This window comes from Opisthocomus hoazin, chromosome 33, assembly GCF_030867145.1.
Source record: "Opisthocomus hoazin isolate bOpiHoa1 chromosome 33, bOpiHoa1.hap1, whole genome shotgun sequence".
NCBI lineage: Eukaryota > Metazoa > Chordata > Aves > Opisthocomiformes > Opisthocomidae > Opisthocomus > Opisthocomus hoazin.
In genome coordinates this window covers 3,217,020-3,234,814 of record NC_134446.1, presented here as the reverse complement: position 1 = coordinate 3,234,814, position 17,795 = coordinate 3,217,020, and the positions used below count along the sequence as shown (strand labels likewise).

At 50.3% G+C, this 17,795-nt stretch overlaps 1 protein-coding gene across 1 annotated transcript; it reads right to left on the bottom strand.

Moving 5' to 3' along the window:
• Positions 1-460: 460 nt before the first annotated feature.
• LOC142365223 (protein maelstrom homolog) lies at positions 461-17,225 on the bottom strand. Its single transcript, XM_075445858.1, has 12 exons — positions 17,142-17,225; positions 12,469-12,555; positions 10,216-10,318; positions 8,079-8,234; positions 7,518-7,559; positions 6,518-6,645; positions 5,604-5,658; positions 3,761-3,902; positions 2,740-2,802; positions 1,732-1,864; positions 1,389-1,467; positions 461-576 (listed from the first exon to the last, which is right to left on the bottom strand). The coding sequence occupies exons 1-12, from the start codon at positions 17,223-17,225 to the stop codon at positions 461-463; spliced, it is 1,188 nt and encodes a 395-aa protein (XP_075301973.1).
• Positions 17,226-17,795: the final 570 nt, after the last annotated feature.

The window sequence follows — 17,795 nt, the reverse complement described above, 5'->3', positions numbered from 1 at the left end:
AGTGCCCTCAATCCCCATCCCAGTCACCTCGCAGTGCCCCCAACCCCCCCAGTCCCTCCCAGTCCCCTCCCAGTGCCCCCAAACCCCCTCCCACAACACCCCTGTCTCTCCCAGTACCCCCAAACCCCCTCCCACAACCCCCCAGTCCCTCCCAGTACCCCCAAATCCCCTCCCACTTCCTCCCAGTCCATTACCAGTTCCCCCAAACTCCCTACCACCCCCCTCCCACAACGCCCCGAACAACCTCATTTGGAGTTTCAACAAGTTTTTTTTCAAGAAACAAGGTTTTCATCTTCTTTAAAGCCACTCAATAGTTTTATCATTCTAACAAGAACTGGAACTGGGAAGGGTTGCACGTAACATGAAAAACTGCAGCCGGGAGAAACTGCTGGTTATCCTCAGGAAACCACAAAAATCAGAGGTAAACTCTGTGCTGTTCTGGATGGAAGATGAAAGATTTTCAATGACTGAAAGACTTGGGTAGATCAGCTGCACTGTTCAGCCATCGGGGAACTCCTCTTCCTCGCATGGCACTTGTTCCACAAAGGGAAGTCTTCACACCACCTGGAGAATCCCCTGTGAAATTCAATACGGTTTGCAATCAAATCAGCCTTTAAAGCTCGCATAAACAAATGGAATTGCTCTTCATACGTTGCGGAGCTGAAACGACTCAATAGCTCCAATACAAAAAGTCACTGACAGGGGTTGTGTTCTCTATAAACACCCAGCCCAGAAGATCTCACGATTTATAATGGGAACAGTTCCAGAATTTAATCCAACATGTATTTTACATGCAAGAAAAGCAGCTGCAAGCTCAGAATTCTCACAGTGATTTCTCTTGCAGACTTGATTCCGTTCCTCTGAAGATCAGCCGTGAACTGCCCAGATGAACTGAGCTCACGCGCCTTCTACCAAAAAAATTCCATCTCCAGAAAGATGACTGACAACGAGCAGCCTTTCTAAACTGAGTTATCACAGAATACGTGCAACAAGCACCAGCTGAGTCTACACATATCATGACTTCAGAGCAAGGAGAGTATTTTAAAGCTGGCCCTGCCTCAAAGCACCTAAGCATATGAGAACAGACCTCACGTCGCAGAAAAATAAAGGGGTATCAAATCAGAGAGCAACATTTATGAGAAAAACTCAATTTTGAGAGACCTTTCTGACCATAAGATTGTGTCCAGTCAGAAAAGGGCAGCTCTTGATGCTTACATCGTCATCTAGTCAGTGAGATACACCTGCAGGAATAAGCACAGCTCATGCAGAGCTGTTGAAGCTTTATGCCACTGACAGGCAACATCTAAGCCCAGAAATCTGAAAAAGCAGCAGCTGGATGAAGTTTCAATACCTCTTTCCCCTTACAAATGTGAAAGTTTCAAACTCACACTCAGAAGGGACGAACTCTTGATCCCGACCTGGAGAAGCGAAATGTCCATCACATCTCGCACCCTCAGCCTTCATCTTCTGTAGGAAGAAACAGACGTTCAAAATAATGTATGCATCTTCTAAAAGGCAGTGTACACCACCATCCAGGAGACCTAGGAATTACGGTCAAAAATCACAAGAAATGACCCAGCTAGTGGTTTATTTCTTTTTTCTTTCATCCGTCTGCCCAATATATGTCTCAAAAGACAGCATCCAAAGAGAAAACAGCTAACCTGCACCTGGCAAGTCTGAACGTTTGAGTTAACTGGAAAGAAAACAGGCGATCGGTTGAAAGAATCTGACCTGGAAACGTCCACAATCCAGCAGCACCATCCTGCTATTTCTGCTTTCACCGTGATCAGAGTCTTCAAGAGGTAGGTGAGCTGCCGTCAGCGAGACTCCATATGCACTGGCTAAATATTTACTGATGCAGTAACTTGACCAAAACAAAGAGAAAAGGTTGGCTAAGATGTCATGCTCATGTACGGAGGCACATCGGTTTTAGCTCTTCAGCTGGCAAACAGAAGCAAGCACAGGCGGAGATGCACAGAGCAAATGACCGAGGACAGAAGGACCTTGTCGCAGCAGCTACACAGTTCCCCTGCACCCTTCCAAGACCGCCAGCCTATTCTGCAACAACACCTGAAATTTAAAAAAATGCTTCCCCACACAATCAAATGCAGCCGCTTAGAAGTGGGAAAAGCAACGCTTTTCTTTGCAAGGCATAGCAGTGCATCACAAGAGTTTTTGGAACGAAATACTATTCGTTATTATCTCTCTCAGAGCACTGCTGCTACTGACTGAGACCTTCAATGGCATTTCCTTCTTTCCCAGCCATTTCCTTTCCCTTTCCCCACACCAGAAAGCTCACAGAACCCTGTCTATCTACATTACACGTAACGCAGTATAAAAGCTCCCAAAGCAGAGATATACTAGAATATACCAAAAATGTCTCACCAAACAGAGGTACACTAAACCTCGGAAGAAAACCAGACAATGTTAATGTCATTAACACTTCTCTCAGCTCTCCACTAGGAAGTGGAGGTAGCCAGAGGATCACCACAGACTGATGGACATTACCACCACAGCAATGACATTACATCCAGGTGCTGAGACTGAGAGCATCCCGCTGCGCCATACAAACAATGCAAGCTACAAACACAGCGAAACCTTGGGGGCGGAGGGAATCAATGAAACTCCAGGCCTAGAACTACAGCGCTGCAGGCCGTCAGAGCAGCCAGCACCGAAACGCTGCCTCTGCAACACAACAGAAAGTCCGCACGCGGGAGCGAACTCCTTAGCAATACTCACGCAATTTTCTTACAGGACGCCAAAGCGCAGCAGAGTATCTCGTTCTCTTCATGCCACTTGCACCTACACGGAATGGAGTTCAGGCTCATTTCAGAAGCATCGACAGCGTTAATCGACATGAACAGTTGCTCTGCTCACAGGGAGCAGGAACAAGCATTCAAGATGCGACCTTTCTGTCTCAGCGACCGTACAGCACCTCTGAAATTTCGCAGAGGACCAGCGTTCAGTAACTCAGCTCCCAGTGCTCTGTGCAGAGTTCAAAGGCACGCTTCACAGGCAACCTGCTTCACGCAGAGGTGGGGGGAGGGAGACAAGAGAATCCTGAGGTTGGGAAAGGGAACTGAAAGGGAACACTCTGAAGTTTCCCACTCATGTGAAATAGGTCCTCTTAGTACAAGCACCCCCGCTTTCCTCTCCATGCCAGTGTTTTAAAATGCATTTTTCCATTCTTGTTAAGGTCTCCCTCTAGTGTGCCGATACTCGTAGAAATGGAAAACCACCTGACCGTAAAAAGATGAAGTGACATTGATTCTCCTAACAGATCTTAAAATCCATCCTGTAAGCAGACTTGCAAGAATAATTTTTTTTTTTTAAAGATCTATTCAAATTTAAGATCTCTTACGCTCGAGAACTGGATTTGTACCCCTGGGAAACAGACCTTCTCCCTCCTCACAGCAGCAATATGGGGCATCTGGTGGACTGAAACAGCCAGGTCTGATTCAAATTACACGGAGAGAGTCTGAACCTTCTGACTTCTAGGATTTCCAGTTAAATACCACAATGTATTGTTTTCCAATTTTTCACCCCACCCTTTAAATCGGGCCTCAGCGTTAAAAAGCTGAGTGTCTGTATACTTCTTTTGGGGAAGTATTTTTCATTTCCAGCTGTGCTCATGATGTGACCAGAAGCATTTCTTATCACAAGGCTTGCAGAACATTCTAGCTAGCAGCATACAAGCTGTATGTAAAGCACCAAGAACATCAGATTAATACAGATTTCCACAAAGAAGAACCCAATATACCTCGTATTACAGGAGAAATCCCAATGGAAGACATCCAGTTCTCCACACACCCAACTCCTGGATGGCTCCTTCTGGTATTTCTTCCGGCAGAGTTCTATTACCAGGTCTTCTGCAGCAAGAAGCTCCAGATGGCTCTCAGTGCCTAGAGCTCAGAGAAAATCCACGTCAGGAGAACAAGTCAGTCACTATTCTGCTGAGCTCAGTTCTCACTCACTCCCTGTTCACTGCCCAGCCTCGCACCGGAGCGTCAACGCTCTTGTAAACCTTCCCAAGTTCTTCCAACAGCGGTTTCAAGAAAACCTGGCTTCCTAGCAAAGCAGGTCTCATACTCCCACCATTTCAGTCCTTTAAAGAAGTTGAGTAAGACTGGGCCAAGTACTGACCCCTGGGGAACACCACTGGTTACCGGCCTCCAACCAGACTCAGCGCCGCTGATGTCACCCTCTGAGCTCTGCCATTCAGCCAGTTCTCAATCCACCTCTCTCTCTGCTCCTCCAGCCCACCCTTCCTGAGCTTCCCTACCAGGATGTGATGGGAGACAGTGTCCAAAGCCTTGCTGAAGTCGAGCTAGGCAGCACCACAGCTCTCTCCTCATCTACCCAGCCAACCATGCCACCATGGAAAGATATGATCTTGCTCAAGCATGATTTCCCCTTGGTCAATCCATGCTGACTACTCCTGATAACCTTCTTTTCCTCCACTTGCTTGATGATGACAGCCAGAATGAGCTGCTCCACCACTCTTCCAGGGATGGAGGCCAGACTGACTGGCCTGTAGTTCCCCGGGCCCTCCTTCTCATCCTTTTGGAAGACTGGAGTGACACTGGCCTTCCTCCAGTCCTCGGGCACCTCTCCTGTCCTCCAGGACCTTTCAAAGACCATGGAGAGGGGCTCAGCAATGACATCCGCCAGCTCCCTCAGCACTCGTGGGTGCATTCCATCGGGGCTCATGGATTTGTGGCTGTCCAGTTTGCTTCAACCATCTCTAACCCAATCCTCCTCGACACAGGCAAGCTCTGCCTTTCTCCAGGCCTTCTGTCTTACCTCCAGGGCCTGGGATTCCTAAGGGCCAGCCTTAGCAGTAAAGACTGAAGCAACGAAGGCATGCAGTAACTCTGCCTTCTCCATGCCCTCCGTCACCAGAGCACCCACCTCATACAGCAGCAGGCCCACGTTGTCCCTAGTCATCTGTTTGCGATACTGATGGGTCTTACCCCCCCTTCTCGCCCCCCTGCATGCTCTGACAACCTTCCTCTATTCCTCCCAAGTGCTCTCTCCCTCCTTCCACATTCCATAGACATTTCTTTTCCATCCAAATTTTGCTAGAAGCTCCTTGCTCATCCACACACGTCTCCTGCCTCCTTTGCTTCATTTCTTACCTATGGGGATGCACCCATCTTGAGCAGGGAGCAAGTGATGCTTCAATAGCGACCAGCTCTCTCGGACCTCCCCCTGCCTTCCACAGCCCTAACCCAGGTGTTTCCTCCAAGGTCCTTCAACAGGCTAAAGTCAGCTCTCCTCAAGTCCAAGGCTGTGATCCTACCTACTGCCCTGCTCCTTCCACGCACGATCCTGAACTCACACCACCTCATGACCATGGCAGCCAAGGCTGCCCCCAACCTTCACACCCTCAACCAGTCCTTCTCTGTCTGATCACGCTCTTTTGCTCTCACCGATGGGGAGCAAAACAAGAGGGAGAAGCATGCAAAGTAGTTCTAGCTATCAGGACCAGCTTTTAGGAAACCTTTCAGACCCAAAGCTTTTCAGACAAATACAGCTGTCCATGACTACATAACCCCTCTCTCGGGGAAAAAAGAAAAGGCCAAAAATGATCCTTTTCTCACCTGTTTCGCTAGCCATTCGATTGAGACACCACTTAATCCGGAATCTGTCACCAGACTAGAGGAAAGAAAATTTCAGTCACTTTGAAGAAGTACAGTATATAACTCTGACATCTGCAAGACTTCTGACTCAAAAAGTCACCTCCAAAACAAAGGCCAACGTTTGTGGGATTCAATGGACGCTCTTCCTGACAATTATCTTGAAGAGGAACAAAATGCCACGGAGCCTCTACAACCAAACTCCAGGCGAAATACTGGACTCGTGTTTGGGGGCACTTTAAAGGCTAACCCATGCTACTGGCATCTCCATTGAGCTCTGGATCGCTTTCACCTGTATTTCTTCAGAGCCCTGTATTTATGGATGGAGACCAACATCTTCACCCTCCCTGCCTTTTGAAGAACTAACATTAGGCTCCAATGGAATCAAAACCTAATATAGCTGTCACAAAGCTTAAACGCCTCTGAAGCCCAGCAGTTTGTTTTGCTCATTGGCAAATGAAACTTGAGCACAAATTAAGATGTACAGTGTTCTCACGGGGAAAGTGCCAGAAAAACATCCCTTAGAAAAGCAGAACTGTGCAACTATTGTTCAGCACAATCAATTTCTGTCAATCTTCAAAGCTCTGAACCTAAGTTAAAACAAAGTCAGAGACCAAGTGAAATGTTCACCAGCAGACTACAGCCAGAAGCGCAGGCTGAAACTAAGGCGGCAGAAAATTAGGTCTCTGCTTTATAAAAAGGCCGGCTTCTAGGGGCCATTTCTTCCTGCACGGAACTGGGATACCTTAGCAAACAGCGCCTTTGCCCACTCCTTTGCACACCAATTAGGTTTGAGAGTGAAGCATCTCCTTTGGCATCCAACAGAAGTGAAACGAAAGGTTTTGATTGAGAGCATCTTACTTTGACCTGGACCATACCCTGCAGTAGATGTGAGGCGAAACACCCCTGGCTGGCTGGACAAACTCCAGAAGCTCCCGCAAGACAACGGCGTAAGAAGTACGGGAAAGACCAAATCCAGACAGAGGGATCTTATGAGTGGCATCACCTAATGGGGGGGGTGTCAGAAAAAAACCAAAACACCAAGTTATAAGAAGTCCTGTTTCCTTAAATGATACAGTTCCCCCCTCCTTTCTATCTTTTTATATCCATATACGTACACACACCCCCCCCTCTTCTTCTCTACAGGCACTGTGTCTGTGCTTAAGCCATCAAAACCCTGCTTTTGCCAGCAGCAGACTGGCAGGGCTGGGCTGCGAGCACACACACACCACTTTTAAAAGGCAATTATCTAAGTATTTGACCTAGGAAACATTGGCCAAGTTTGTTCCCTCTCTACACCAGGGGAGGAAGTGTCCTAACAGAAACCAACTGGAATCTGCAAACACTACTCAAGAGTCACAAAGGGAGCACGGCAGGCCAAGCCAGGCACAACAACAGCAGAAATACTTTAACTTTGGTGACAGACGTGAAGCTGCCAAACACAACTTTGAAACACAAACTGGTATCTTTGAGCTACCCTATCATGAGTGAGCAGTTCATGCTGAAGATACACTCCAGGACTATCAAGGGAACGACACTCGGCTCAGGTGGGCTTGAAAGCATTTAAAGCCAAACAAAGTTGTCCCATTTAAGAAAAACCTACTGCAGTTATTATGGAATTAAAATAGGAAGATGGAACACAAATAATTCTCCCACTGACAAAACCACTTTGGGTCAAGTGCTCTGCCATTTGTGGGTACAAGAAACATGCAAAAGGCGACTGCACCAAGCTGCTCTGTCACTCCTTTTTCTTCAAAACTCGACCAGTTCCCAGAAGCAGGAACTGCAGACTTCCAGAACGTTCTGACACAAATCAGATAAGCTGAGTCTAAAACCACACACCTCTGCACACCCCTCCTCTTCTCCACTGATACTCACTAGCAGTCTGGCAGCGGTACCGAAAACCAAGTGGTGGTGCTTCTGCAGAAGAGCAGGGGAGACGGGAGAAAAAGAACAATCGTTACCCACCATCCACAATGACAGATCCTTAACTCTCAGCCATGCACCAGTCTCACGTACAGAAAGGAACAGCTTCATCTTCCACTGGGGCAAGTACAACTGCCACAACTATTTTCGAAAAAGTTCTTTTCAGTTATACGCATTTTAAAAAACAAAAAGTCTATGATACAGCGTGTGTGTGTGTGTGTTTAGGTCCAACCAAGACAAACATTCATTGGCATGAACTACAAAGCACAAACATCTGAAGGTCCTTCTGCAGTTGTTCTACCCTCTTTCAAGCGTCATGCAGTTCCCACGCTTCAGTCCATCTCTCCAGAAATAACCAGCACTGCTCCAATATTTGAAGAAGGCCAACCACTTACAGTCAAAGAAATAAACCTATCTTCATCTCATCCGGGCAGCAGTAAGTGACAGCAGAACGCCTCCCTCTCACCCCAAAGCAGGATGAACTACTTCTCCTCTCCCTTCCTTGGAACTCACCTGCATCGATGAAATGATGCAAATCGGCTATTACGCCGTCCTTTAGGGAGTACTTCACACACCCGATCTCACAAGGAAGGAAGCGCTGTTCACAGCTGGATGGCAGCTTGCCATGGCTGTAAATGTCCAGGAAGTAGAAGATGTCTGAAACCACGGCTGAAAGGAAACAAAACCCACACACATTTTCAGAAGAGCCAACAGAGGTTACCTCAAGCCATCCTGGCCTCATCTCATCCAGCGTAAGCTTCAGCGCGCTTTATCATATGAGTGACATAGGGTAATGACCAGGTAAAACACAGCTCTTTCTCTGTGTCACAGATGACCAGGGAGTTAACACTTCTGCAAGAGTCAGGCACATTAGTGATCCCGGTACATCTCCCATAGCTGCTACTGTGTGTAGAGATCAGGGCAAAAAGAGGGAAGAAAAAAATAAATCAACCCCCAAACCCACACAAATGTTAAGAGGCCTGGAATCAACAACAGGACCTACTATTCCTTTTTATGATAGGTCTCTTCACCCTCTAGGAAAAAAGGTTAGAAAAAACATCAGTCTGAGGCAGCAAAGCAGCCTCGCCAGCTCAATTCAGTGACTCACACAAGTTACAGCAGCGAAATAATCTTCTGCAGCAAGAGGAGGCAACAAGTCTGCTCGTTAAAAGGATTGCTTCTCCACTGCTCTATGAGCTCCCAAAGAAGTCGGCAAGCACACCCAAAGCAAATGTGAAGAAATAAATTTACCATTTACTAATTCAAAAAGTACCCAACGACGAAAAATGTTTCAGAGTACACCTTAATCCTTCTCTTCATGAATGTCACATAACGTTCTCACTGGAGCTTTAGGTACCTATTTCATCTTTACCCTTAGGTTACGCCCCTCATCAAAAAAATCCTACTTGTTCTCCTAAACAACGGAGCTGTAGAACTGCTTTTGCAGACAAATACTGCTCTAGGCCAGATTTTAAGGCATTTAACACCACTTGTCCGAAGCTTGAATGCTGGTGCTCTCTTACATTGGCTATCAACCTCTACAAGCTGCGGAGTCAGGAAAGACACCTCTGACCCGCTTTCCTTACCAAAAAAATGGATACAGCTACAGGGAACCGTGCAGCACTTGGACCGAGAAAGAAAGGAGCAGCAGCATCAGATGCGTCTCAGTTATCCCTCATCATTACCCCCTCCTTCAGTTTAAAGACAAACTGTGCCAGCTCAAGCCACCACCACCAACCCCATCAAATTTGCATCACGGTGACAGGGGAGCACAACCTCTGCCAGGGAGGACACTAAGATGTATCACGCTTTTTATGGAGCTGCTCTTTCCTGCCCCTCCATGACCATGGCAAGAGGAAAAGACTTCAGGAGACCTGTGACGCAAAAGGCTTCAGCTGAAACTTAGCCACACAGCAGATGCAGCTCACATCAACTGGCTGCGTGACTTCTCTTGTAAGCACTGCCACTTCTCATTTTTCAGAATAACGTCATATTCATGGGGAAATGATTACAGATGTGTTCACTACTCCATTCCAATCAAAACATCCGTTTGAAGAAGGGGGCACCGATAAAACAGGTTTCGTTTTGCCAAGAGATTTCACCAAGGAAGCAAGCCAGGATGTGACAAAAGCACTGACAAAGCACATATCCCCTCTTTTATTCTCCCAAGGAGGCCAGGTCACTGTTTGCTTTAACACCTCTACCACACAAAATTTTTGAACTTTGATATCTAACAACTCTTCACCCTTTCACATTAGTACAAGCATTATTTTATGCTGAACTTGGGTTCGACCTTGTAAACCACAAATCGTAGGAGTTCAACACTTTCCTTTTTCTTCAAAGCCTTGAAATAATTGTAAAGAAACCATTAGTGGCTGCATTTCCCTCCAGCTAAAGAACAGAGGACAAGGATTTTGGGGGAGGGGGGGTAGGGAAGGGGGCATGGCAGCACAACACACATCTGCACTGACTTCCCGCTGTCCTACAGAAGACCTTTTCCCAGCAGCAGACCCTTGGTTTAACACAAAGAAACAGCTGACACAGACGGCCATTAGCAAAATGGAAGCAGCCTTTGTACAGGTACCCTTGAGAATATCTGCACAGGGCAAGCTTCTGTCTACCAGGATCAACTGCTGTAAGATTATCCTACCCTGATCGTTCTCCCAGGACATAACAGAGGCCTTTGGAAGAGAAGTGACACCGGGCATCTTGGTGGTCAGACAAGCAGGAACCGGATGAGCCACATTAGACGTCTGCAAGAGAAGAGAAGAGAAAGTTAAAAAAAAAAATCAAAACAGTCTACTAAGCCCCAATAAAGTCCTTCACCTCCTCCTCTCAGAGGAACACAGGATGGCCACTAACAGTGACGGTCAGGCGGAACAAGGCTGCAGTTTCTATACACGTGCCCATGGACTTGCAGACCCGAAAGGCAAGATTTCTCTTCTAACAAAAACAGAGCTGGGTATCTTAGCACCCTGCTCAACTCACTGCAACTACAAAGAGCTACAGCTAAAAATCACAACATGCAATTCAAAAAAAAATTGTTTTCGGGAACTTTTCAAATTGGAATTTCCAATTTTTGTCCATAAACTTTATGGAAAAGTTTGGCACATGCGTTAGTTGCCTTGGACTAGGAAGGAAAGTGATGAAAAGCTGACAAAGCCTCAGGGAAGCCATCAGGCTGCTCTGGCACAGAGCAAGTAAGAAAGGCACCGGCGTCCATTCAGCGCTGCAAATTCACACAGGAGCAGGAAGCTTTTCAGAGGACAGGAAGAGAAACCCGGCAGGCTTACAGAACTCAATCATTCAGGACCCAAACTGGGAATAACACCCACATCTAGGTGCACTCATTCCAGATGACCATCTTAGCCAAAGTTTGTGGATTATCAGTTTCAACTACTGCAAATAAACCGAGGAATCGGTCCCATTCACCTAAGCTTCAGTCACCTCCAAAAGATGACCAAGACCTTTCACTACACAAAGTCAGCGTGGTTGTCTGTGTGATTAATCAATGGAGATCACACATAACCTCACACATACACACTTCCCTATTTCCACTGACAGCCAAGAAGGATGATGATCTTTATTTTGCTAAAGCAATTATTGCTTTCCCTGATTACAGCTTTCTAAAATGCCACCACTCCTGGAAGGAAATACACAAGCCTCTGCTTCTGACTTTGCTGTCATTTCAGGCAGCTCTCCATTACACCTGAAAACGGAGCTCCACTGATTACATACCCCTAGCCTGCTACATAACACAATGATGATCAGATTTGAAACAGCTCTTTTCCGTATAAGCAAGCCCCCAAAATCAGAAAACATTGCCTAATATCTCCCTACTAGTCTGGACTGACCAAATTAACTGCTCCAGCTTTACCAGTGACTCCACACTATGATCATCCTGGCATTCCCTCTGGAAGTGTTTCATAGTCCTCACCAGTAATTCATAGTTCATACTCAGTATCTAGTCACACGGGATGAAGAAATAAATGTGGTATTATCCATTCGCTCGACCAGGCTCTCTGCTGTGACACACAAGTTTTCACGCTGCCAACCAAGACTGCAATAAAATAAGCTTTCCCACACCTCGCACAAGTCAAACTCTGAAGCAAACTATGCTTCAGGGAACTGCTGGGAGAGGGAGACAGACACAAGGGACAAAAAAAAAGGGGGGGGGAGGGACAGACACATGAGACACACACCTTTTCAAGACACTAAATGGTACAAGGGATCCTGTTAGCACTGTTTTTGACTACAACCACATTCAGCTTCACCTAACTGCTTACTTTTACATTGAGGGACTTTGTCCTCCACCAGAGCATTACTATTCTCTCCATAACCAAACCAATCTACAAACAACGGCAAGGTACAATTCTTCTTTCTGTGCACAGGTTCCAACATTTCACTGACCTGCTCCACCACACAGCCGCTCAACAATGCCCCAGCAGCTGCCTTTAAGATGTGGCTTCAGGCCATCCGCCAAGAACCACCTAAATTAAGGACACCCACAAAGCAAGAGCAACATGAACCTAGCACCAGAAGCCACACCAATTTACAAGATTACAAAGAAAAAAAAAAAATGGCAAAACCAGTCACTGCAAAATGTTGTTAAACATCAAACTAAGTTGTTAGAGAACGACATTTTACTTGGGAAAAGAGCCCAAAGGAACAAGCTGTGCTGGTTTAAAACAGGATAGAGTATTTTCACCTTTAATTGAAACCAGAACAATTTCCCGCTTAACCTTCGTCACGGTACGGACTGCCCCAGCAGCCGTAACCTCCACAGGCTGGAGGCTCTGGAGAGCAGGTCCTCCTCCATGGCACCACAGCTGACCAAACCCAACACCACTCCCTCCGCCTCTGGTTCAGCTACTCTGGAAGCTCTTCCTTTCTCAGCATTTACCTCTTGCACCATCTTCTCCGAGCGTTTCTTTTCATTCCACTTACGAGCCTTCTCTGCATATCCCATCTTTTCTTCCTTACTCAGCAACTAAAGGAAAGGGAATGGGAAAAAAAAAGTTTTACTGCTTCCTCCTAGCAGCCCCACAAAGCAAGAAACTCCATGTAAGAAATTAATTGTGCATTTCCAAAGGACCTTCTCAATGCTTGCCAAGAGCTGCCAACTGCTAGCACTGACTCCAAACATTTCCTGCAGCCTTCTCCCTAACGGACCCCCAACCTTTGATTCCAAACGCCTGGCGAGCACACGCTTCTGAAGCATCTTTGGGCGAGAGCAAACTAGCACTGCCCCACCACAAACCAGAGGTCTTCTGAAATCCCTCGGGCCAGCCGGGGATGCCACTACCCATAGAATCCTAGAGTTTGGGTTGGAAGGGAGGTTCTCCTTCCCCTCTGCACTGCCCTAGTGAGGCCCCATCTGCAGTGCTGGGTCCAGTGCTGGGCTCCCCAGTTCAAGAAAGATGAGGAGCTACTGAAGAGAGTCCAGCGGAGGGCTACGAGGATGAGGAGCTACCGGAGCATCTCTCCTGCGAGGAGAGGCTGAGGGAGCTGGGCTTGTTCAGCCTGGAGAAGAGCAGGCTGAGAGGGGACCTTAGAAATGTCGATCAGTATCTGCAGGGGGGAGGGTGTCAGGAGGACGGGGCCAGGCTCTGTCCAGTGGTGCCCAGCAACAGGACAAGGGGCAGCGGGCAAAAACTGGAGCAGAGGAAGCTCCAGCTGAACACGAGGAAGAACTTCTTCCCTCTGAGGGTGACGGAGCCCTGGCCCAGGCTGCCCAGGAAGGCTGTGGAGTCTCCTTCTCTGGAGATATTCAAGACCCACCTGGACAGGGTCCTGTGCAGCCTGCTCTGGGTGACCCTGCTTCGGCAAGAGGGTTGGGCTGGGTGACCCACAGAGATCCCTTCCAACCCCTACTGTTCTGTGATTCTGTGATTCTATGATGGAATCAGTTGACCATAAACATGAACAATGCTGCTGTGTCCCTGGTACAGCCCTGCCCACCTGGACATTAGGGCTGGGAACAGAGGGTTTAGTCCCTAGGTAATCATTAATGTTAAACAATAATGGTAGAGGGGCATTTTTAATAATGGCCGGGCTGGTGTTTGAGGGCTCTGCACGGCACGCACACAGCAGCTACCAAAAAGCTCTGCTCAGCGCTACCAGATCATTTCTAGCTCAACTCAGCGGCACAAAGACAAACAGGGAGAGGCCACGGCCCCACGTGCAAAGGGAGCAGAACACACAGCAAAAGATGTCAGGGGCAGCTCTGGAAGCAGCCACAGGCCGTCCACCACGACCCCCAGATCGGGGTCCCGCAGCTCAGCCCGCCACCCACACTGCTTCGAGAGCGCTGCGCCAGCGGCTCTTCCCATCTCCTGCGAGGGGAGAGAACAGGCACAGGCAGCAGAAATAACGGGGTCAGGAGAACTACAGATCACAGCCTTGCCTGCACCATCCTCACAAACACCTGGGGAGAGAAAGGGTCTCTTTTATCCCTACAAGAACATTGGTACAAAGACCAGAAGAGGCACCCCAGGGCACAGCCAGCGAGCCAGGGGCAGAGCAGAGGCACGGCAGGACAAAACGACTGTCCCTCAGCTCCAGCGCAGGAGGCCGAAGTTCAAGTCCTGCCCAAGCTACAACAAAAGCTGTCATCGTTTTAGAATTGTGCATCGCGCACAAAACATTTCTGGCGGCTGTAACCCAGATAACCTAAGAGCAAACTTGTGAAGGCACAACTGCAGCTCACAATTTTAATGCTGTTAGGGCATCCAGAAAGCTCTGAACACCTTCAGAGCAGGAGAGCTCACACGCACAGCACAAACTGAAGCAAACATTCCTGCTGGCAGGCTGATGCGTCCCACCTTCCCAAGGCACCAGCTTTAGCAGCAAAGAAAGAAAGATCTCGCTAAACGACTGTTATCTTCCAGTAAGAGAAATCTGCATAAATTGCAGCTACACAGGGTTTCTTTTCGATTTTTTTTTATTTTCCTCACAGTAGAAAGATACCGTAGATGGGTGAAGTGCTGCATGGAAAGGGCCCCTGGAGGTGTCTGTGCCACCACCCTCTCCCAGCCATCTGCCCCCCAGGACACCTCCCAGGGCTGCACCACCCTCCTGGGGAACAAGTTCTCCCCAGCACCCACCCAGAGCACAGCGAAGCTGCACATTCTGCCTTCTGCCCCATCTTCTCCACTGTCTGCCACAATGGAGAGCAGTCTGGCTCCATTGTCCTCGCAATGGCCCTTTAAGCACCTGCAAACCACCATCAGATCACTCCTCAGGCTCCACAAGCCCGGCCACCCCAACCTCTTGCCTTTACTTGTCCACAATAACAGGCATTGATTAGAAAAAAATGCAGGGTAACAGTGCCCACAAATTAACAACAGCCCTTGGATTTCTACTTGTTTAAGGTAAATGCAGGTTAAGGGCTTTTCTGAGAAAATGCAGAAAAAGCTTCAATCCGCTTGCTGCTCTAAAACAGACAACACACAGCTGAAATGACAAATGAACTACACATCTCTCTTCCCCTTCGCTACCTTCTTCTAACACGCAGACACTTCAGCATAGAGCGTACCTGTGAAGGAAGTATTCTGGCAATCGCTCCGCGACAGCCACGAGAAACTCTGAAACTGCAGCCAAGCTGCTCATTCGCAGCAGGTTTCTCCCCCTGCTTCTGGGAGGGTCTCCTAAGGAAGCCTGGCTTGCAGCCCGGCAGCCCTGAGGGCTCTTTCTCTCCGGTCCCACACACCTCTCTCCAGCTTCCACTCGACCCTCCTCAGGCACGGGCTCTCTCACTTGTTCCGTTTGCTGCCTTTTCGCTGCAGGATTTGTCTCTTCTGCCGATTTCCTCTTCAGAGGCAAGCGGTCTTCTGGAGAGACGCTGTCTTTCTTCCCCTCACACCCGTGAAGGTTTCTCCAGGTGGAGAGAACATCCAGCCAATGCTTTGGCTCCTCAGTGACAAGGCTTTGAACCTCATGCAGCATTTTCCCTGGAAGAAAAAGCAGCTTCAGGTTCAGTAGTTCAGGCTCAGCATTTGGTTTTCCTGCAGACCGAGAACAGCTGTTAGCAGAGACCGTGTTCAGATTTCATTGCTGTGTGAGCCCAGGAACCGCAGCAGCAGCCATCACAGGCACAGCTGAGCTCTCAGCGCCCACCTACCCCCCAGCAGAGACCCAGGCCTCCCTCTGGTTACGAGCTCTGCGGAACCAAGAGCAAATCGTGCAGGGGTCGAATTCTGCACTAGAATTCAGCAGCCCTAGAAACCAGCCCAGCCCGGAGAGTCACTCCCAGGGACGGAGGACCAGCCTAACGCACCATCCTCCCCGAAAGCCCTTGGTCCAGGATGAGAGATGTGGGGCACTTTCCAGGGCTGAAACACAGACACGAACGGGAATCGCACTGATCCAGCCGGGGCCTCCCGCGCCCGCCCTGCCCGCAGCCCGGGGGGGGCCGGGCCGCGCCTCCGCTCCCGGCCCCCGCCCGCGGGGCCGGCCCCGCAGCAGCGGAACAGCCGCTCCCCGCACCCGGGTCTCCGCCGCTCCCCCCGCCTCCCCGCGCTGGACAAGACCTTTCCCGGCCGCAGCCCGCCCCGGAGAGCCGCACACCCAGCCCCGCCGCCGAGGCGTTTCGGGCGGGCCCCTCCCGCAGCCCCGCAGCCCGCGGGGAGGGGGGCGGCGCGGCCCCGCGGCTCGGCCGAGCGGAGACGGCCCGGCCCTGGGGGGCCCTTCCCGCCCCGGCCCCGGCCCCGGCCCGGCCCGCGGGACCCCCGCAGGCCATCTCGGCTCCGGCCCCCCCCGCCGCCATCTCGGCCCCCCCGCCGGGACCGGGCCTTGACGGGCGGCAGCGGCCCCGGGGCGCGGAGGCGGTGTCCGCACCCAGGCGGCGGGGGAGGGCGATCCGCAGGCACACCCCCCCCCCCCCCCCCCCGGAGCGGGTCAGCAGCCGCGGCCCGGGGGAAGCGCCGGGAGGGCGGGGGGGCCGTCAGCTGCCCCCCACGGGCGACCTTCTGTGGCCCCGCAGGCACCTGCGGGGGTTTGACCGGGGGCAGGCGGGGGCTGCAAACCCGACGGGACAGCCGCTGGGACAGAGAAGGGGGGGACGGGCCGGCGGGGCGAGCACCGGCACAGCCGGCAGCAGCAGCTGAGCCCCGCGAGCGGCAGCAGGAGCAGCCTCCTGTACGGGGGGGGGGGGGGGAAGCCCCCATCCCTGGGGCCAAACCCCTCCGGCTGCTGCGGCAGAGCGGCCGAGGAACAAACTCAGCTCCCTCGGCCATCGGGGAGATGGGGGGAGGGGGCGCGCTGGCTCGCTCCTCCTCTCCTGTCCTTAGTGCACAAATTTCACTCCCTTCCCTGCACCCGGCTCCGCCTGAACTTCACCAGAGCTCTGTCACAGCAGTTAAATATCTCGTTATCCAAGCACTCATCTTCAGGAACTTTTCTTCCCCAGACTGCTCTGTTGCACGGGGCAATGTTCTCCTCCTCCTTCCCACTCGGTCACAGGGCACAGAGCCAGAATGTGCAGTCACACAGGTGTCACGAGTCACGGGTAGTCCAGTCCTTCTATGGGCCCAAAAGGAAATGCTCCCACAGCAGAAAAGTGAAATTCTGTCTCACCTGCCACAGCTCATGCATCTCTGGATTAATTAAAAAACTGTAGCGGTCCTTTGGCTTGAGAAAAGCATCTGTGCTCCAGACCATGCTGGTCTCCAAGAAGCGCTCGAAATCCAGAGACAGACAGAGAGAGAACAGATTTCATGAGAAAATTCACACTTCAAGCTACTTGTGGTCTTGGTTCCCTTCCCTCAGTCAGCTGGGGATCACAGGATCACGGAATGGTGGGCGTTGGCAGGGACCTCTGTGGGTCACCCAGCCCAACCCCCTGCCCAAGCAGGGTCACCCAGAGCAGGCTGCACAGCACCGTGTCCAGCCGGGGCTGGAATATCTCCAGAGAAGGAGACTCCACAACCTCCCTGGGCAGCCTGGGCCAGGGCTCCGTCACCCTCAGAGGGAAGAAGTTCTTCCTCGTGTTCAGCTGGAGCTTCCTCTGCTCCAGTTTGTGCCCGTTGCCCCTTGTCCTGTTGCTGGGCACCACTGGAAAGAGTCTGGCCCCATCCTCCTGACACCCACCCTGCAGATATTTGTAAACATTTATTAGGTCCCCTCGCAGCCTGCTCTTCTCCAGGCTGAACAAGCCCAGCTCCCTCAGCCTCTCCTCGTAGGAGAGATGCTCCAGTCCCCTCATCGTCTTCGTAACCCTTCACTGGACTC